Source organism: Mustelus asterias, chromosome 14 (assembly GCF_964213995.1).
Source record: "Mustelus asterias chromosome 14, sMusAst1.hap1.1, whole genome shotgun sequence".
Classification (NCBI taxonomy): domain Eukaryota; kingdom Metazoa; phylum Chordata; class Chondrichthyes; order Carcharhiniformes; family Triakidae; genus Mustelus; species Mustelus asterias.
Window position 1 is genome coordinate 45,351,691 of NC_135814.1, and position 15,959 is coordinate 45,367,649.

At 42.3% G+C, this 15,959-nt stretch overlaps 1 protein-coding gene across 1 annotated transcript in view; it reads left to right on the forward strand.

The window, feature by feature from the left end:
- Window positions 1-15,959, forward strand: part of wdsub1 (WD repeat, sterile alpha motif and U-box domain containing 1) — a 64,629-nt gene that overhangs the window by 37,043 nt on the left and 11,627 nt on the right. The window contains exons 5-9 of the mRNA XM_078228316.1: window positions 2,148-2,241; window positions 5,271-5,304; window positions 5,726-5,766; window positions 7,157-7,260; window positions 7,727-7,906. Of these exons, the coding sequence (XP_078084442.1) occupies window positions 2,148-2,241; window positions 5,271-5,304; window positions 5,726-5,766; window positions 7,157-7,260; window positions 7,727-7,906 (453 nt within the window). The remainder of the gene's footprint in view (window positions 1-2,147; window positions 2,242-5,270; window positions 5,305-5,725; window positions 5,767-7,156; window positions 7,261-7,726; window positions 7,907-15,959) is intronic.

A 15,959-nucleotide genomic window follows, 5' to 3' on the forward strand; every position in this document is an offset into this window, starting at 1 on the left:
AGAGGGACCTGGGTGTGCAAGTCCACAGATCTTTGAAGGTGACGTCACAGGTGGAGAAGGTGGTGAAGAAGGCATATGGCATGCTTGCCTTTATAGGACGGGGCATAGAGTATAAAAGTTGGGGTCTGATGTTGCAGATGTATAGAACGTTGGTTCGGCCGCATTTGGAATACTGCGTCCAGTTCTGGTCGCCACACTACCAGAAGGACGTGGAGGCTTTGGAGAGAGTACAGAGGAGGTTTACCAGGATGTTGCCTGGTATGGAGGGGCTTGGTTATGAGGAGAGATTGGGGAAACTGGGGTTGTTCTCCTTGGAAAGACGGAGGATGAGGGGAGACTTAATAGAGGTGTATAAAATTATGAAAGGCATAGATAGGGTGAACGGTGGGAAGCTTTTCCCCGGGTCGGTGGTGACGTTCACGAGGGGTCATAGGTTCAAGGTGAAGGGGGGGAGGTTTAACACAGATATCAGAAGGACATATTTCACACAGAGGGTCGTGGGGGCCTGGAATGTGTTGCCGGGCAAGGTGGTGGAGGCGGACACACTGGGAACATTTAAGACTTATCTAGACAGCTATATGAACGGAGTGGGAATGGAGGGATACAAAAGAGTGGTCTAGTTTGGACCAGGGAGTGGCGCGGGCTAATTGTTCCTTGTTTCTCGTTTCATGGCTTCATTCTATGATCATCTTGCTGGTGCCAGTACAGAGCGAGACTGCGGATAGTTGGGAACCTGTCTCGGGGGCAGGGAATTCATATGGTGTTCGTGGAAGTGGAAATGACTAGGGTTGGGAAGCATTTTCCGATCAGGGCCATTGTGATCTCCTGGACTCGTTTCGATCGCCTCAGGGGGTCGGAGAGGAATTTCCCAGATTTTTTTTTTCCCCATTTGGCCCTGGGGTTTTTCACTCTGGGTTTTCGCCTCTCCCTGGAGATCACATGGTCTGGAATGGGGGGGTGGGGGTGAGTTAATAGGTTGTAATGAACAAAGCATCGTAGCTGTGAGGGACAGCTCGGTGGATAGGATATTGGTATGTAGATAGGCTGGAAAATTGGGCGGGGATCCTGGATTCAGGATTCAATCCTGGACCGGGGAGCGGCGCGGGCTTGGAGGGCCGAAGGGCCTGTTCCTGTGCTGTATTGTTCTTTGTTCTTTGTTCTTTGTAACATATATTCAAGGCTGATTTTTGGACTCTTAATAATGAAGGAATATTGGAATCAGAAAGGATAATGGAGTTGCAGTTGAGGATCATTCATGGTCCTGGTGATGGTGGAGTAAACTCAAGGGGCTGTATACTTCACTCTTGTTACAATTTTTTACCATTAGTTTGTTAGTCTGTAGTGTTATCCGTGGTTCAGCTAGTAGCAGTAGCTGTCTCATCACAGTCAGATGATTGTTGATTCACATCCCACTCCAGGACAAAATACAAGGCTGGCACTCTAGTGCAGTACAGAGTTACCTTTCTTTTGGGTGAGTTGGTAAAATGAAGCCTGTCCATCCTTGGTTGGGTGTGAAAGATCTAATGATACTATTTTGAATAAGAGTTATGCCAGTGTTCTGTCCAATATTTTTCCTTCAATCAGGATCACTAAAAAAGATTGTGTGGCCATTAACCCATTGCTCTTGTTTGGAGCTGGCAGTGTGCCAACTGATCCCTGCATTTTCTACATTGCAAAAGTAAATAAATTTCAAAAGTACTTCCAATAACTGTAAAGCACTTCCCACATTAAAAATAAAACCTGCAAATCAGAAAATATTACTACTAGTAAAGATAGTATATATATTCATTGTGATAATCTCTATTGATTGTGAGACATTGAAGTCTCCTTCATTTCAAATGTAGAATTATGCATTTGAGGGGATGCTAGGTAAACACGGGAGAAATGAGTAAATGGTTCTCCTGTTATTTACATGAAGATGGTTGGGAGGAGGCTAGTGTGGAGCATAAACCAGTTTGAGTGAGTGGCTGTCTCCAACCTGTGTCCATTCTATGTAAAATTGACCTTCACTGCTGTCAATCATCCTTTATGTTAATTTGGTTGAAAATATTGGAATTATGAGTATCTACTGGGACAAAATATGTAGTAATATCTTCTGCATTGTTACCTACTACATTTTTTAGTGATAGTCCTTTTTATATTTGTAGGCTGTGACCTTAGAATGCGATGTTCATTAAACCGTCACACAGCACCTGTTTTGTGCTGTTGCTTTTCACCAGATGGGCAGATCTTAGTCTCTGGGTAAGTGCAGTATCTTTCCTGATACTTTCTAATTTGGTTATATTATGTTAAAGTTCTAACTTCATTGAAAGAGTCATACTTGCCCCAGTTTTTCTAAAAAAAATTATAAGAATTACATGCCTGTTAAATATTAAGAAAAGATGTGAATTGATGCTTTGGTTCCTTGGATTTTTAAAGATTTTTGCAAGTAAACTTCATTTTATGTGAAATTTTGCTCTGCCTCCATACACTGAGTTGGTAGTTTCACATTGGCAACTTGTGTCCCATCTTACTCATCTCATACTGCCACAATTATATCATAAGTCAAATAGCTGAAATGCTTGTGTATTGACACTTCTGAAATTTTTCATTGCTCTTTCTGGATATCACAGAAAATTGTGCAATCATGTAGTGCATAGTGTATAGAACAAGCACACCAGACAATTAAGATAAAGGCAAAATACTGCAGGTGCTGGAATCTGAAACAAAAACAGAAAATGCTGGAGGAGCTCAGCAGGTCTGACAGCATCTGTGGAGAGAGAATAGAGCCAACATTTTGAGTCAGGCAGACCCTTCATCAGAGCTCAAATCTGGTATTTTTGTACATCAGATAATTATACTGACTGACTTCATGTTCATGTGGACTTCCTGGCTTCGAATTCACAGAAGTTCTGGTGAACTCTCCTGGTATATGTAGAAACCAGACCAAGACCTAGATACATGGGACCCAGCATTGGAGATGTTTCTCTAATAATGTTTCTCTTGTGATTGCAGAGCTTCTGCCTGTTAGGCCTTTACATGGGGATCAACATATAGAGATGGGGTGGTGGAACGGACTTAGCAAGGTGCAGTGGGCGTCCATAAAACATCATACAAGGCTGTCCTTTCCAAAATGAAAAGTTATAAGAGAACACCAAACACCCATCATATGTTCCTTTGAGAAGGCCAGAGTAGACAAAATGGCAAAGTGCCTTAGGATTCTTACATTTGGTCTACAATTTGGTCATATAGTTTTGCCCTTTTTGACCATGCATTGATCAAAAATAAAATATCCCTATAAGTTAGTCTGTGTGCCACAGTAACACCTTCCGAAAAGGTTAAATACTGTGCAAAATGCAATCATTCACTAATGTTCACAATCATTGTATAAAATATTTTTCACCCAAGACTGCAAATTTGTCTCGGATTTGGAACTTTGTCAAGCTTTTCCACTACACTTGAAACCCGGTGAGCCCAGCGACTCCAATCAGTTATCTCTGAATGCTGGCACTTGATAGTCCTGAGGAAGCTACAGCTGAAAGTTTGTCAGAATCAAATTCTGTCAAACTAAAGGATGATCATACCTCATCCCTCTAAAGAGGTAACTTTTGGTTTCATAACCAGAGTTCCATCATACAATTGACCCTGACGGTATGCGTCCATCCTTGCTAATTTTGTGTATTTTGCTCAAAAAAGATCCAATAATTTAAAATAAACTAAGTAAAATAGCACAGCAAGTATTTGCAGTGCATCAATTGATTTGAATTCAGCAGCTTGAAGTTAAAAGTAGCAGACTAATATGAAAGTGTTTCACTTTGAGGTCCAAAGCAGCTGGGCACACAGTTTGGATTTTAGTGGTAGTATGAGCATCTTGAATTTATTTTGGTGAAAAGTCATAAAGTGACTGCTGGACGAATAGGGCATGCTAAATGCAAAATGTCTTATTTTTGGCTTACAGTTTTAGCTTCCGTCCTCTTCCACCGCCCCCCCCCCCCCCCCCCCCCCCCTATCCTGCAGCAGCTCAAGCATTCTACTTGACCTCAATATCTTCCCATTTCACTTCCAAACCAAGGGGGATCACAAACAACATACTCTTTGCCAACCACTGGCTTTCTCCTGGTGACTCCTATGAGATAGAGTAACAAAGCACTCAGTACTTTTCAGCGAATTTAGAGAATTGCTGGCATCAATGTCGGGAAATGAGACAATATAAAATAGAAATGAAAACGCTTCAATTAGGGAGAGAAAGGGAAATTGGAAATTAGAAAGGGAGCCATAAGAGAGAGAGGAAGGCAATAAGAAAAGAGAATTGGAAAAGGAAAGGCTCAGAGTAAACAAACTAGAATTAGTGATGAAAGATGGGGATGACTTCGAGCAAACTACTCCTAGTTTTGATTTAGCAAGGAATATTCACTTGGTATCTAAGTTTAATGAGGCAGAGTAAATGTACTTTGTAGGAAGGACAAAATGTTGTTTGAGAAAATTCAATGAACCTGAAGTGGCCTAAGCTATCTTGGACTAAGTCCCAGAGAGTATTTTCAGAACAAAAGGTGTTGAGGGATGCTCATCTTTCAGAGAAGCGCTTGCGTAATAATGATTTGGGAAAGAGAAGCACTTTTAGTTTAAGTATCAATTGCAGGCCAGTTGTGTAATCAATGACACAAGCACGAAATGTGGCAGAATTAGGAAATCCTCTATTAACTTTAAGGGGACAAAAAAGGCCATGTCTAAACAATGTAGGTGGGAATTGAGGTTGAGTTGAGATGGGTGTGGGATGACTGCTGACAGGACATTTTTAAAAACGTAATTGTTAGGTTGAAAGGTTTCCAAAATGTAATTTTCAGGCTTTAATTGTGTGGCTAGCAGAAGGAGGGGGACTTGAAGACTTGATGGAGAGGTATTATTAAAAATCTTGTGGAATGGCACCATTCAGTGTACCCTCCAGACAAGAAAACATTTGTATTCACATTTATCTATCTTGCCCCTTTTTGTCTTCAAGCCACCTCCCCTATTTGCTCATACATCTATCCAATCTAATCTTGAATGTTGACAATCTCCGCCTCAGCTATTATTCCTAGAATTAAATTCCATATCTTCACAATTCTGTTTAAATTTAAACATTGAAGGTGTTTTGCCCATGTATGATTAAAAGAAACTAATTAAACAAAAACAATATCTCATTTATGGAACAATGCAACTCATGAGGTAAATGCAGTCATCAGTGAAACTAATAGAAATTTGTTTTTACAAAATATGATTAAGCAGTTCAAACATTTTGTCTTTCTTTAAAGGTCTGTTGACAAATCTATAATAATTTGGAATTCGGTAAGTATGTTCCAGCTGCCTTGATCTAGTTGAAAATGTTACAATGGAGTATTCCAAAGTGTGCAAGCTAGTATAATGTAATACTATTTTCATACTAAACAATAGAGCTTGTAAACTCATGTTAAGTGTATGCCATTGATATCTTCTATTTTTAAGTCCAGTCTGGTCAACTGCAATATCTGAAAGCTAATGAGATAATGCTTGTTTAAGGCTGGTTGCATAATGTTTTTTACAATGCAGCACTTGTTAGCACTAAATGTTGCAATTTTATTTAAGGTCCAAGCTTAAATAAATTATTTAACAAGCTATTTAAGACTCAGTTTTGGTTGACGACACATTTTTAAGTTAAATGATTGTATATTTGTTTCAAAAAAGAAGGTATCAAATTATTCCATTTTACTGTTGCTCTTTTGTAACGCAGAGCAGTGGAGCACCACTTTACACACTGACCCAGCACGAAAGGTATGTACTTAACATTTAGAGTCATAAGAACAATGTTGTTTCCTGTTGTCGTTGCTGCACTATTCATGGCTGCCTATTTTATGAAGTAGTCTTTCATGTGTCTGATGGTGAGGGGTGGCAATGACTTATTTTTCCCTTCTTTGCTCCCAAAACTTCATTAGCTAATACAAATCGGGATCTTATGGTATACATAAGATCCAACTGCAATTTTGGTCTTTCACTGGGCAGAGTAAGCTATGCAAGCCAGATCCAGTCAAACTGTACGTAGAACTGTCTGTGAAAGGGACTGCTGGAGCCACTACGAAAATGGAAAGGGAAAGGTTTTTTTTGTGGGATCAGGAGAAACCAGGTCACTCTTCGACATGCCCTCCCATCCCTCACTGGAATTCAGCTGACCTGGCTTTACAGAGAAGCTGATGGATTTCCTCCCTACTCTGTCTGACCCACAAACAGCAAGCTGCCATTGGCACCAAATGCAGTCAGTCAACAACAGCACTTAATGAGATCTGGGGATGAAAATTAGTCAGTGACATCAGCCGGGTTCACTTCTCTCATTGCCCAATGCCTAAATAAACGCAGAATTGCCTCTGGTAATATTTTGCAATTTTATTTAATAAGTAAACTAATGGAAAAAATGGAGCTAGAGCTTTTACATACTGACTTTATTTATGCTAAATATTTCTTGATTTTAGGTTAATGCCCTGCAAGGAAGTGAATGTGCCACTCCGATTTGATCTGATCTCTATGTGACTTGTTCACATTACATGTTTGACTCTTAATATCCTCCAAAGTGGTCTCAGAAGTTACTCAGTTTGATGGTAGCCATTGTCTCCTTTATGGCTTATGTAGAGCAGCAACTATAATTTTACGTTGCATCAGGAATAGTATGTGTAATGCTGTGGTGCCTCCTTTGTATTTGTGAGCCAGGCATGGTCCATGGTCTGTTCTGGGTGACTAAAGTTGTACACTGGAGAGTTTTTAATTTTCCATTTGGGCACCAAATATCTGTATTTACCCTGATTTCCAAAAATGTAGTTTGGGCTTACCCATGAACTTTGTGGAAGGGATCTAATGGGTCAAGACTTTCACAGGGTATTTATTTGTGACTTCTTGTGAACTTCACTTGGCTTTCCAAGCTTGTTGACCTTTCAAATAATTACTGGAGTCTGAGGTAGCAGGAATATGCTACCAGTACAGGGCACTGTTATTTAGTTTGGCAGCATCCAAACTTCATGAAAGCTGTTCCAGTTAAACTCCCTGCTGTGCATCTAATTTGAATAACTTGGCTTATGAAGATATTCTCCTACATAGTACTATATGTTCTTCAACTTTGTATGTTTTTTGTCCTCTGGGTTTATTATCTTAAGTTGTTTTTTGATAACATTTTCAGGTATGTGACAGCTTGTGCATTTGCACGCAATCTCCCCTTAATAGCAACTGGCTCTATGGATAAAACTGTGAATATTTGGAGAATTGGATCAGAAAACAACTCTGGTTAGTATTTAACTTTGAAATTTCATGAACATGCAGGATGTATTATATCAATTTTTTCACACAGAGGGTGGTGTGTGTCTGGAACAAGCTGCCAGACGTAGTAGTAGAGGCGGGTACAATTTTGTCTTTTAAAAAGCATTTAGACAGTTACATGGGTAAAATGGGTATAGAGGGATATGGGCCAAATGTGGGCAATTGGGATTAGCTTTGGGGTTTTAAGAAAAAAAAGGTGGCATGGACAAGTTGGGCCGAAGGGCCTGTTTCCGTGCTGTAAACCTCTATGACTCTATGAATTAACTGAAGAGTCAGTTCAGTCAGTTTGTCCGGTAATAATTTCTCAAACCCAAGTATTGTTAAGACTTAATAAAATTATATAGAGATTGTAATGGGAAAAGTGAAAAATGTATAAGTATAATCTATGAATATTGACAAACCTATTTCAAATGACTTATAATTTTTTTTCAAGATAATGATTTGAACGGGAAGCTTAGATGCTCTGTTCAGCACTGGTCGGAAGATGAGGTCTGTTCTTGGCTTTCAGCAGAAGGGCTGCAGGAATTAATAGTTGTTTTCAAATCTAACAACATTGATGGCCAGGAATTGTTGAACCTTACTAAAGAAAACCTTGAAAACGATCTGAAAGTTGGTAAGATCAGTAAAATAGTAATGCTTAGAATAATGTTATGATTTAAATCAGATTTTTAAAAATATTAAATGTGAATGGTTATACTTAGATATGTATTCAGTACTATATCACAAAATAATTCAGTTAGCAATTAGCTTTTATCAGTGCCCACGGGACTAAACCCCATATTTCAGCTAAAGCTAGGTTCCTAATTGGGGAAAAAAGACAGATTGTGAAATTTGCAATTGAAGCTAACCTGCTGTTTTAATGAACAAGGTTCAAGTGCTTAACTACTTTGAAAAGGTTGCAAACCAAATTTAGTTTCTATTATAAAGTCAAATCCGGGTCCCTGGCACTGTGAGGCAGCAGTGCTAGCCACCGTACCACCCCACGTACTAGAAAGAGGCTCAAACTTTCAAATACTAGTAGGAGGGAATTAATCATAGTGAGATTTGTAAAGTTGGTTCTTAGGGAAGTAACAGATCCAGAGACCAAGTCATCCAGGTCTGATGGTTAATTTAATTTTAAACTACTGTCCTAGTTTGCAAACCCTACCATGGCCTATCTCTCTCCTCCGCAAACCTTGCCATGCTCCTGCAAAAATATATGCATATGCTTATCAATCAGTTTGTAAAAGGCCTCTTCGTTCCTGCAGGTTGTGGGGTGGGATATTGTTCTTGGTGACACCAGGATTGTCAGGCCACTGGTAACTATGTGCATGTGCTGAGGACGAGAGCATGTTTGGCTAGTTTATCTGGTGGATTGGTTTGTTTATGTTTGTGTGACCTATTGGGAAAGAATTGCGTAATGCATATTTCCCGAGAGAGTGGGTCACACACCAAAGTCTGGTTCAACAAATGCCAGTGAGTGCTGGTGGTGCATAATCCACAATTTTGTGTACAGTGTCTTAAATTGCTGTAAAGTCGGTATTCAGCAGGTGCAACAGATGTTGAAGATACAGGAGAGAGCAATCAGAAAAATGGAGTAATTGGATCATGAGGATTTTGTGAATTTGGAATGCTGTCACTAGTTCAGTCGTGATGTGATTGCTGTTTTCAGGATCCTAAGGAACTATGTAATATAAGGCGTTTACATTGGCAAGAATGAGGCCATAGTCTGTGTTTAAAGTGGGAAGTAAATTGAAAACAAATCTGCAGAAACAATTTTTCAGTAAGCGAATGGTCAGTCTGCAGTGGAAACAGTATTGACTAGTTCAAATGTGAATTAGATTTATTTCAGAAAATATCATTTTGGATACATTTTAGGGGGAATTTATGGCATGATGTGTTAAGTGTAGCATATTTAAGAGGAAGAGGTGACTTTGGACCCATTGTTCCCAGAGCTGTCTGCTACCAGGGTGTTCTTCAACTCTGACGAAGGGTCATCTATGATAGAATGGAAGATAGAAACTAGAAGCAGGAGTAGATCATTCGGCCCTTTGAGTGTGCTCTGCCATTCATTTTCATCAAATTCAATATCCTGATCCCCCATCTTTCCCCCATATCCCTTTAGCCCCAAGAACTATATCTAATTTCTTCTTGAAATCACAATGTTTTGGCCTCAATTACATTCTGTGGTAGTGAATTCCACATATTCACCACCCTCTGGGTGAAGAAATTTCTCCTCACCTCAGTTCTATCCTCAAACTATGACCCCTAGTTCTGGACTCCCCCACCATTGGGAACATTCTTTCTGAATCTACCCTGTCTAACCCTGTTAGAATTCTATAAGTTTCTATCTAGACTCAAAGTTGGCTCTATTCTCTCCCCACAGATGCTGTCAGACCTGCTGAGATTTTCCAGCATTTTCTGTTTTTGTTTCAAATTCCAGCATCCGCAGTATTTTGCTTTTTTTCTTCATATCCTCTCTGTTATACAGTAATTCATGGAAATTGATTGCTATTATGCAGCTAACAGGGTGGAGGTGATGAACTAGATGACCCATAGTCATCTAACATGCTTTTGGTGGAGCAAGGTTTAAGTTGGCCATAGACAAGAGTAGGTCTGGAAAATAAGAGTAGACTGAGCAGCAATTTGTGTTTGAGAGTCAAGGAGTGAGAGATACACCATTCCACTTAAAGAGCCAGTGCAGGAATATGCTCTTAAAACCCAGATTCAAAAGCAAGCTGGGTCCAAAGTCATGTTGTGAATGAGAATTGGGAGAGACAGAAGAATAAGCTTAAACGGTAAGCTTGGGGTGGGTTACAAACAAGGACAACTGTGTGTTTGAGCTAGAAAGGAGTTCAGATAGGCATTGCCATCATAGGTTATGTATTGGACAATTCTTAATGCATATCTGAAAAATTTTCAACAGAAGGATAAGCTAGATTAAATTTGTCCATATGCTTTCGAGCAATGTTTTGCTGTTTACTCATGAAACACAATTGCTATACAGTTGCATGAAGAATTTGCAACAAAATGAGTTGATTGCAACACGAGTGGGATATATTCGCTGTTACAGAAATGTGGTTGCAGGGTGACCAGGACTGGGTGCTTAACATTCCAGGGTATACGATATTCCAAAAAAACAGGGGAAAGGAGGTGGGATAGCATTGTTAATCAAGGAAGGTTTCGGAGCAGTGCTGAGTCCTGATATAAAGGCAGTAGATAATGATATAGAATCAGTTTGGGTTGAAATCATGAATAGCAGGGGAAAGAAGACATGGGTAGGAGTAGTCTGTAAACCATCAGAATGTGACCTCTCAAAAAGCCAAAGTATAAATGAGAAAATATCAAGGGCATGTTTGAAGGGAACTGCAATTATCATGAGAGATTTTAATCTGTATATTGATTGGAGAAACAAGCTATCAAGGGTGGCATAGATGAAGAATTTGTGGAGTGCATCAGGGATTGCTTTTTAGAGCAGTACGTTGTGGAACCTACCCAGGAATGAGCTATTTTAGATTTGGTTTTGTGTAATGAAGAAAGATTAATAATGGATCTTGTGATTAATGTTCACCTAGGGGGTGGTGACCACAATATGATAGAATTCCAGATAAGTTTGAGGGTGAACGCCATAGGTCCATAACCAGTGTCTTCAACTTAAATAAGGGAAGTTTTAATGGTATGAAGGAGGAGTTGTCTAGGGTGAATGAGTAAACAAGTTAAGACACAGGTCAGTAGATGAGCAGTGGCAGATATTCAAACAGCTGGTCCAAAATGCTCAGCAGGACTTATACAAATCAAAAAGAGGGATTCCATAAGAAAGGGGCAAAATCCATGGTTAAGACAGGGGATCAAGGATAATATTAAATTGAAAAGCAGGATATACAAAGTGGCAAGGGATAGTGCTAGACCAGAGGACTGGGAAGTTTTTAGATTTTTAGAATCCAGGAGCAGAAGAAGGGAGAAAATAAATCTTGAGGAAAAACTTGCATGCAAGCTTAAAAACAAACAGTAAGAGTTTCTGTGGATTTATAAATAGCAATTAGGCAACTAAGGTAAATGTGGGAGCTCTACTGAATAGGACAAGTGAATTGATAACAGCAAACAAAGAAATGGCGCATATGCAAAATAAATTCTTTGCATCAGTCTTCATGGTGGAAGACATTAGATGGGCTGAATTCAGATATGGTTGAACTTAAAAAATCCCAATCACAGGCATTAAAGTATTAGAGAAACTCAAGGGGCTAAAGACAGATAAGTCACCAGGACAGGGTTTTGAATTGAGGAAGTGAGGTCAGCTGAAGGGGATTCTGGGAGGTTGAGTCTTTGTATAAAAGGCAGTTACTTGGGGGGTTCGCCGGGAGCATAAAAAGCCGTCTGCACTATACAGCGGGCAGCGTCGGGAGCGGGCAGTGTAGTGAGGGGGAAGCAGAGTGTGAACTATAAGGGCTTTGGCTCACAGGGCTTAGGCTGAAAGGGCGAGGCAAGGCTAGTTATTTTTTACACAACCCTATAAAGGATAAGGGCAGGTATGAGTGATCGGCCAGTTCAGTGCTTCCGATGTGGGATGTGGGAGTTCCTGCAAACACCTAGCTTCCCAGAGGTTCACATATGTGCCAGGTGCGTGGAACTGCAGCTCTTGAGGGACCATGTTAGGGAACTGGAGCTGCAGATCGCTGACCTTAGCCTAGTCAGGGAAAATGGGAGAAAAATTGACAGCAGTTATAGGCAACTAGTTACACCGGGGCATCGGGAGAATGACACGTGGGTCACAGTTAGGAGGAGTAAAGGGCAGAAGGGTAAAGTACAAGGGAGGACTCCAGTGGTGGTCTCTCAAAATAGGAAGGGCTTGGTGACAGGTGTGAGAGGGGAGGGGAGTGGACAGTTAGAAGAGGGGTCACCTGTGGTTGTCCCACTCCAAAACAGGTATATTGTTTTAGATAGTGTGGAGGAGTGTGCCTCTCCAGGGGTAAGACACAGTGACCAGGTCACTGGCACACAGTCAGGCTCTGTGGCCCGGAAAGGGAAGAGAGGGGTTAGGAGAGCGATAGTGGTGGGGGATGCATCTGTTAGAGGCACAGACAGGCGATTCTGTGGGGGCGAACGGGACTCCAGGATGGTAGTCTGCCTACCTGGTGCTGGGGTCACGGATGTCTCCGAGCGGATAGGAGGCATATTAAAAGGGGAAGATAAAGAAACGGATGTCATTATACACATTGGTGGAAATGACGTAGATAGGAAGAGTAGGGGGGTCCTAAGAGAGCAATTCAGGGAGTTGGGAAATAGGCTAAAAAGTAGGGTCACTAGGGTGGCCATCTCTGGGCTGCTCCCAATGCCTCGTGCCAGTGAGGCTAAGAATAGGGAGTTGGTTCAAATGAATGCCTGGCTAAAGGACTGGTCCAGGAGGGAGGGCTTTATTTTCATAGACCAATGGGAGGTTTTCAGGAGAGGATGGCACCTGTACAAGAGGGAGGGGTCACAACTAAGTTGGAAGGGCACAAATATCCTGGCTGGGAGCTTTGCTAGTGCAGTTCGGGGGGGTTTAAACTAGTATGGCAGGGGGGTGGGGATCAAACTATTAGGTCTATAAGTGTGGTGGCTGGGGACGAGCTTGGGGCTGGGACAAGGCTGGCAAAGAAGAAGAGCACTCTGGGGGAGGACGACCTCACTGAGCCTGGAGGTCTGGAATGCTTATACTTCAATGCAAGGAACGTAGCAGGTAAAACAGACGAACTTGGGGCCTTAATGCGCACAAGGAATTTGGATGTGGTTGCGGTAACAGAGACTTGGTTGAAAGAGGGACAGGACTGGCAGCTGAATATTCCAGGGGAGACAGAGGAGGGGCCAAAAGAGGTGGGGGAGTAGCGGTATTGGTTGGAGAGCATATTACAGCGGTGCAGAGGGAGGACAATTCGGAGGAGTCGTGTAGCGAGTCACTCTGGGTGGAGCTTAGAAACAGGAAAGGCGCAGTCACTATGTTGGGGGTGTACTACAGGCCCCCCAACAGCCCAAGGGAAGTGGAAGAATGGATATGTCAGGAGATACTGGATAGGTGCAGGAAATATAGGGTTGTTGTAGTGGGAGACTTCAATTTCCCTGGTATAGACTGGAAATCGCTGAGGGCAGGGACTCTGGATGGGGAGGAATTTGTAAAATGTGTACAGGAGGGTTCGTTGGAACAATATGTAGACAGCCTGACTAGAGAGGGGGCTATACTGGACCTGGTACTGGGGAATGAGCCCGGTCAGGTCTTCAAAGTTTTGATTGGGGAACATGTGGCAAATAGTGACCACAATTCTGTTAGCTTTAGGATAGTGATGGAAAAGGATGAGTGGTGTCCCAAGGGTAAGGTGTTGGATTGGGGGAAGGCTAACTTTATTGGGATCAGGTAGAAATTGGCAACTCTTGATTGGGAGAGGCTGTTTGAGGGTAAATCCACATCTGGTATGTGGCAGTCTTTTAAGGAACGGTTGTTAGGGCTACAGGACAAGCATGTGCCTGTAAAAAAGGATAGGAAGGGTAGGATTAGAGAACCGTGGATAACCAGGGAAATTGAGGGACTGGTCAAAAGGAAAAGAGAGGCGTATGTTAGGTCCAAGCAGTTAAAAACGGAGGGAGCTCTGGAGGAGTACAATGAAAGTAGGAAAGTACTCAAACGGGGAATTAGAAGAACAAAAAGGGGTCACGAAATGTTCTTGGCAGACAGGATTAAGGAGAATCCCAAGGCATTTTATTCATACGTTAGGAACAAAAGGGTTGTTAGGGAAAAAATCGGACCTCTCAGGGACAAAAGTGGGGACTTATGCTTGGAGCCCAAAGAATTAGGGGAGATCCTAAATGAATACTTTGCGTCGGTATTCACAAAGGAGAGGGATGTGTTGACTGGGAGTGTCTCGGAGGGGAGTGTTGAACCGTTGGAGAAAATCTCCATTACAAAGGAGGAAGTGTTAGGTTTGTTAGAGAATATAAAGACTGACAAATCCCCAGGGCCTGATGGAATCTATCCAAGGCTGCTCAGGGAGACGAGAGGTGAAATCGCTGGGCCTCTGACGCAAATCTTTGTCTCGTCACTGGACACAGGTGAGGTCCCAGAGGATTGGAGGATAGCCAATGTGGTCCCATTATTTAAGAAGGGTAGGAAGGATAACCCGGGTAATTATAGGTCAGTGAGCTTGACGTCCGTGGTGGGGAAGTTGTTGGAGAAGATTCTTAGAGATAGGATGTATGCGCATTTAGAAAGGAATAAACTCATTAACGATAGTCAACATGGTTTTGTGAGAGGGAGGTCATGCCTCACTAACCTGGTGGTGTTTTTTGAAGAAGTGACCAAAATGGTTGACGAAGGAAGGGCCGTGGATGTTGTCTATATGGACTTTAGTAAAGCGTTTGACAAAGTCCCTCATGGTAGGCTAGTGAAAAAGGTTGGATCCCATGGGATAAAGGGGGAGGTGGCTAGATGGGTGGAGAACTGGCTTGGTCATAGAAGACAGAGGGTGGTAGTGGAAGGGTCTTTTTCCGGCTGGAGGCCTGTGACTAGTGGTGTACCGCAGGGCTCTGTATTGGGACCTCTGCTGTTTGTGATTTATATAAATGATCTGGAAGAAGGAGTAACTGGGGTGATCAGTAAGTTTGCGGACGACACAAAACTGGCAGGACTTGCAGATAGTGAGGAACATTGTCAGAGGCTACAGAAGGATATAGATAGGCTGGAAATTTGGGCAAGGAAATGGCAGATGGAGTTCAATCCTGATAAATGCGAAGTGATGCATTTTGGTGGGAATAATGTAGGGAGGAGCTACACGATAAATGGAAGAACCATAAAGGGTGTAGAGACGCAGAGGGACCTGGGTGTGCAAGTCCACAGATCTTTGAAGGTGACGTCACAGGTGGAGAAGGTGGTGAAGAAGGCATATGGCATGCTTGCCTTTATAGGACGGGGCATAGAGTATAAAAGTTGGAGTCTGATGTTGCAGATGTATAGAACGTTGGTTCGGCCGCATTTGGAATACTGCGTCCAGTTCTGGTCGCCACACTACCAGAAGGACGTGGAGGCTTTGGAGAGAGTACAGAGGAGGTTTACCAGGATGTTGCCTGGTATGGAGGGGCTTGGTTATGAGGAGAGATTGGGGAAACTGGGGTTGTTCTCCTTGGAAAGACGGAGGATGAGGGGAGACTTAATAGAGGTGTATAAAATTATGAAAGGCATAGATAGGGTGAACGGTGGGAAGCTTTTCCCCAGGTCGGTGGTGACGTTCACGAGGGGTCATAGGTTCAAGGTGAAGGGGGGGAGGTTTAACACAGATATCAGAAGGACATATTTCACACAGAGGGTCGTGGGGGCCTGGAATGTGTTGCCGGGCAAGGTGGTGGAGGCGGACACACTGGGAACGTTTAAGACTTATCTAGACAGCTATATGAACGGAGTGGGAATGGAGGGATACAAAAGAGTGATCTAGTTTGGACCAGGGAGCGGCGCGGGCTAATTGTTCCTTGTTTCTCGTTTCAAGGCTTCATTCTATGATCATCTTGCTGGTGCCAGTACAGAGCGAGACTGCGGATAGTTGGGAACCTGTCTCGGGGGCAGGGAATTCATATGGTGTTCGTGGAAGTGGAAATGACTAGGGTTGGGAAGCATTTTCCGATCAGGGCCATTGTGATCTCCTGGACTCGTTTCGATCGCCTCAGGGGGT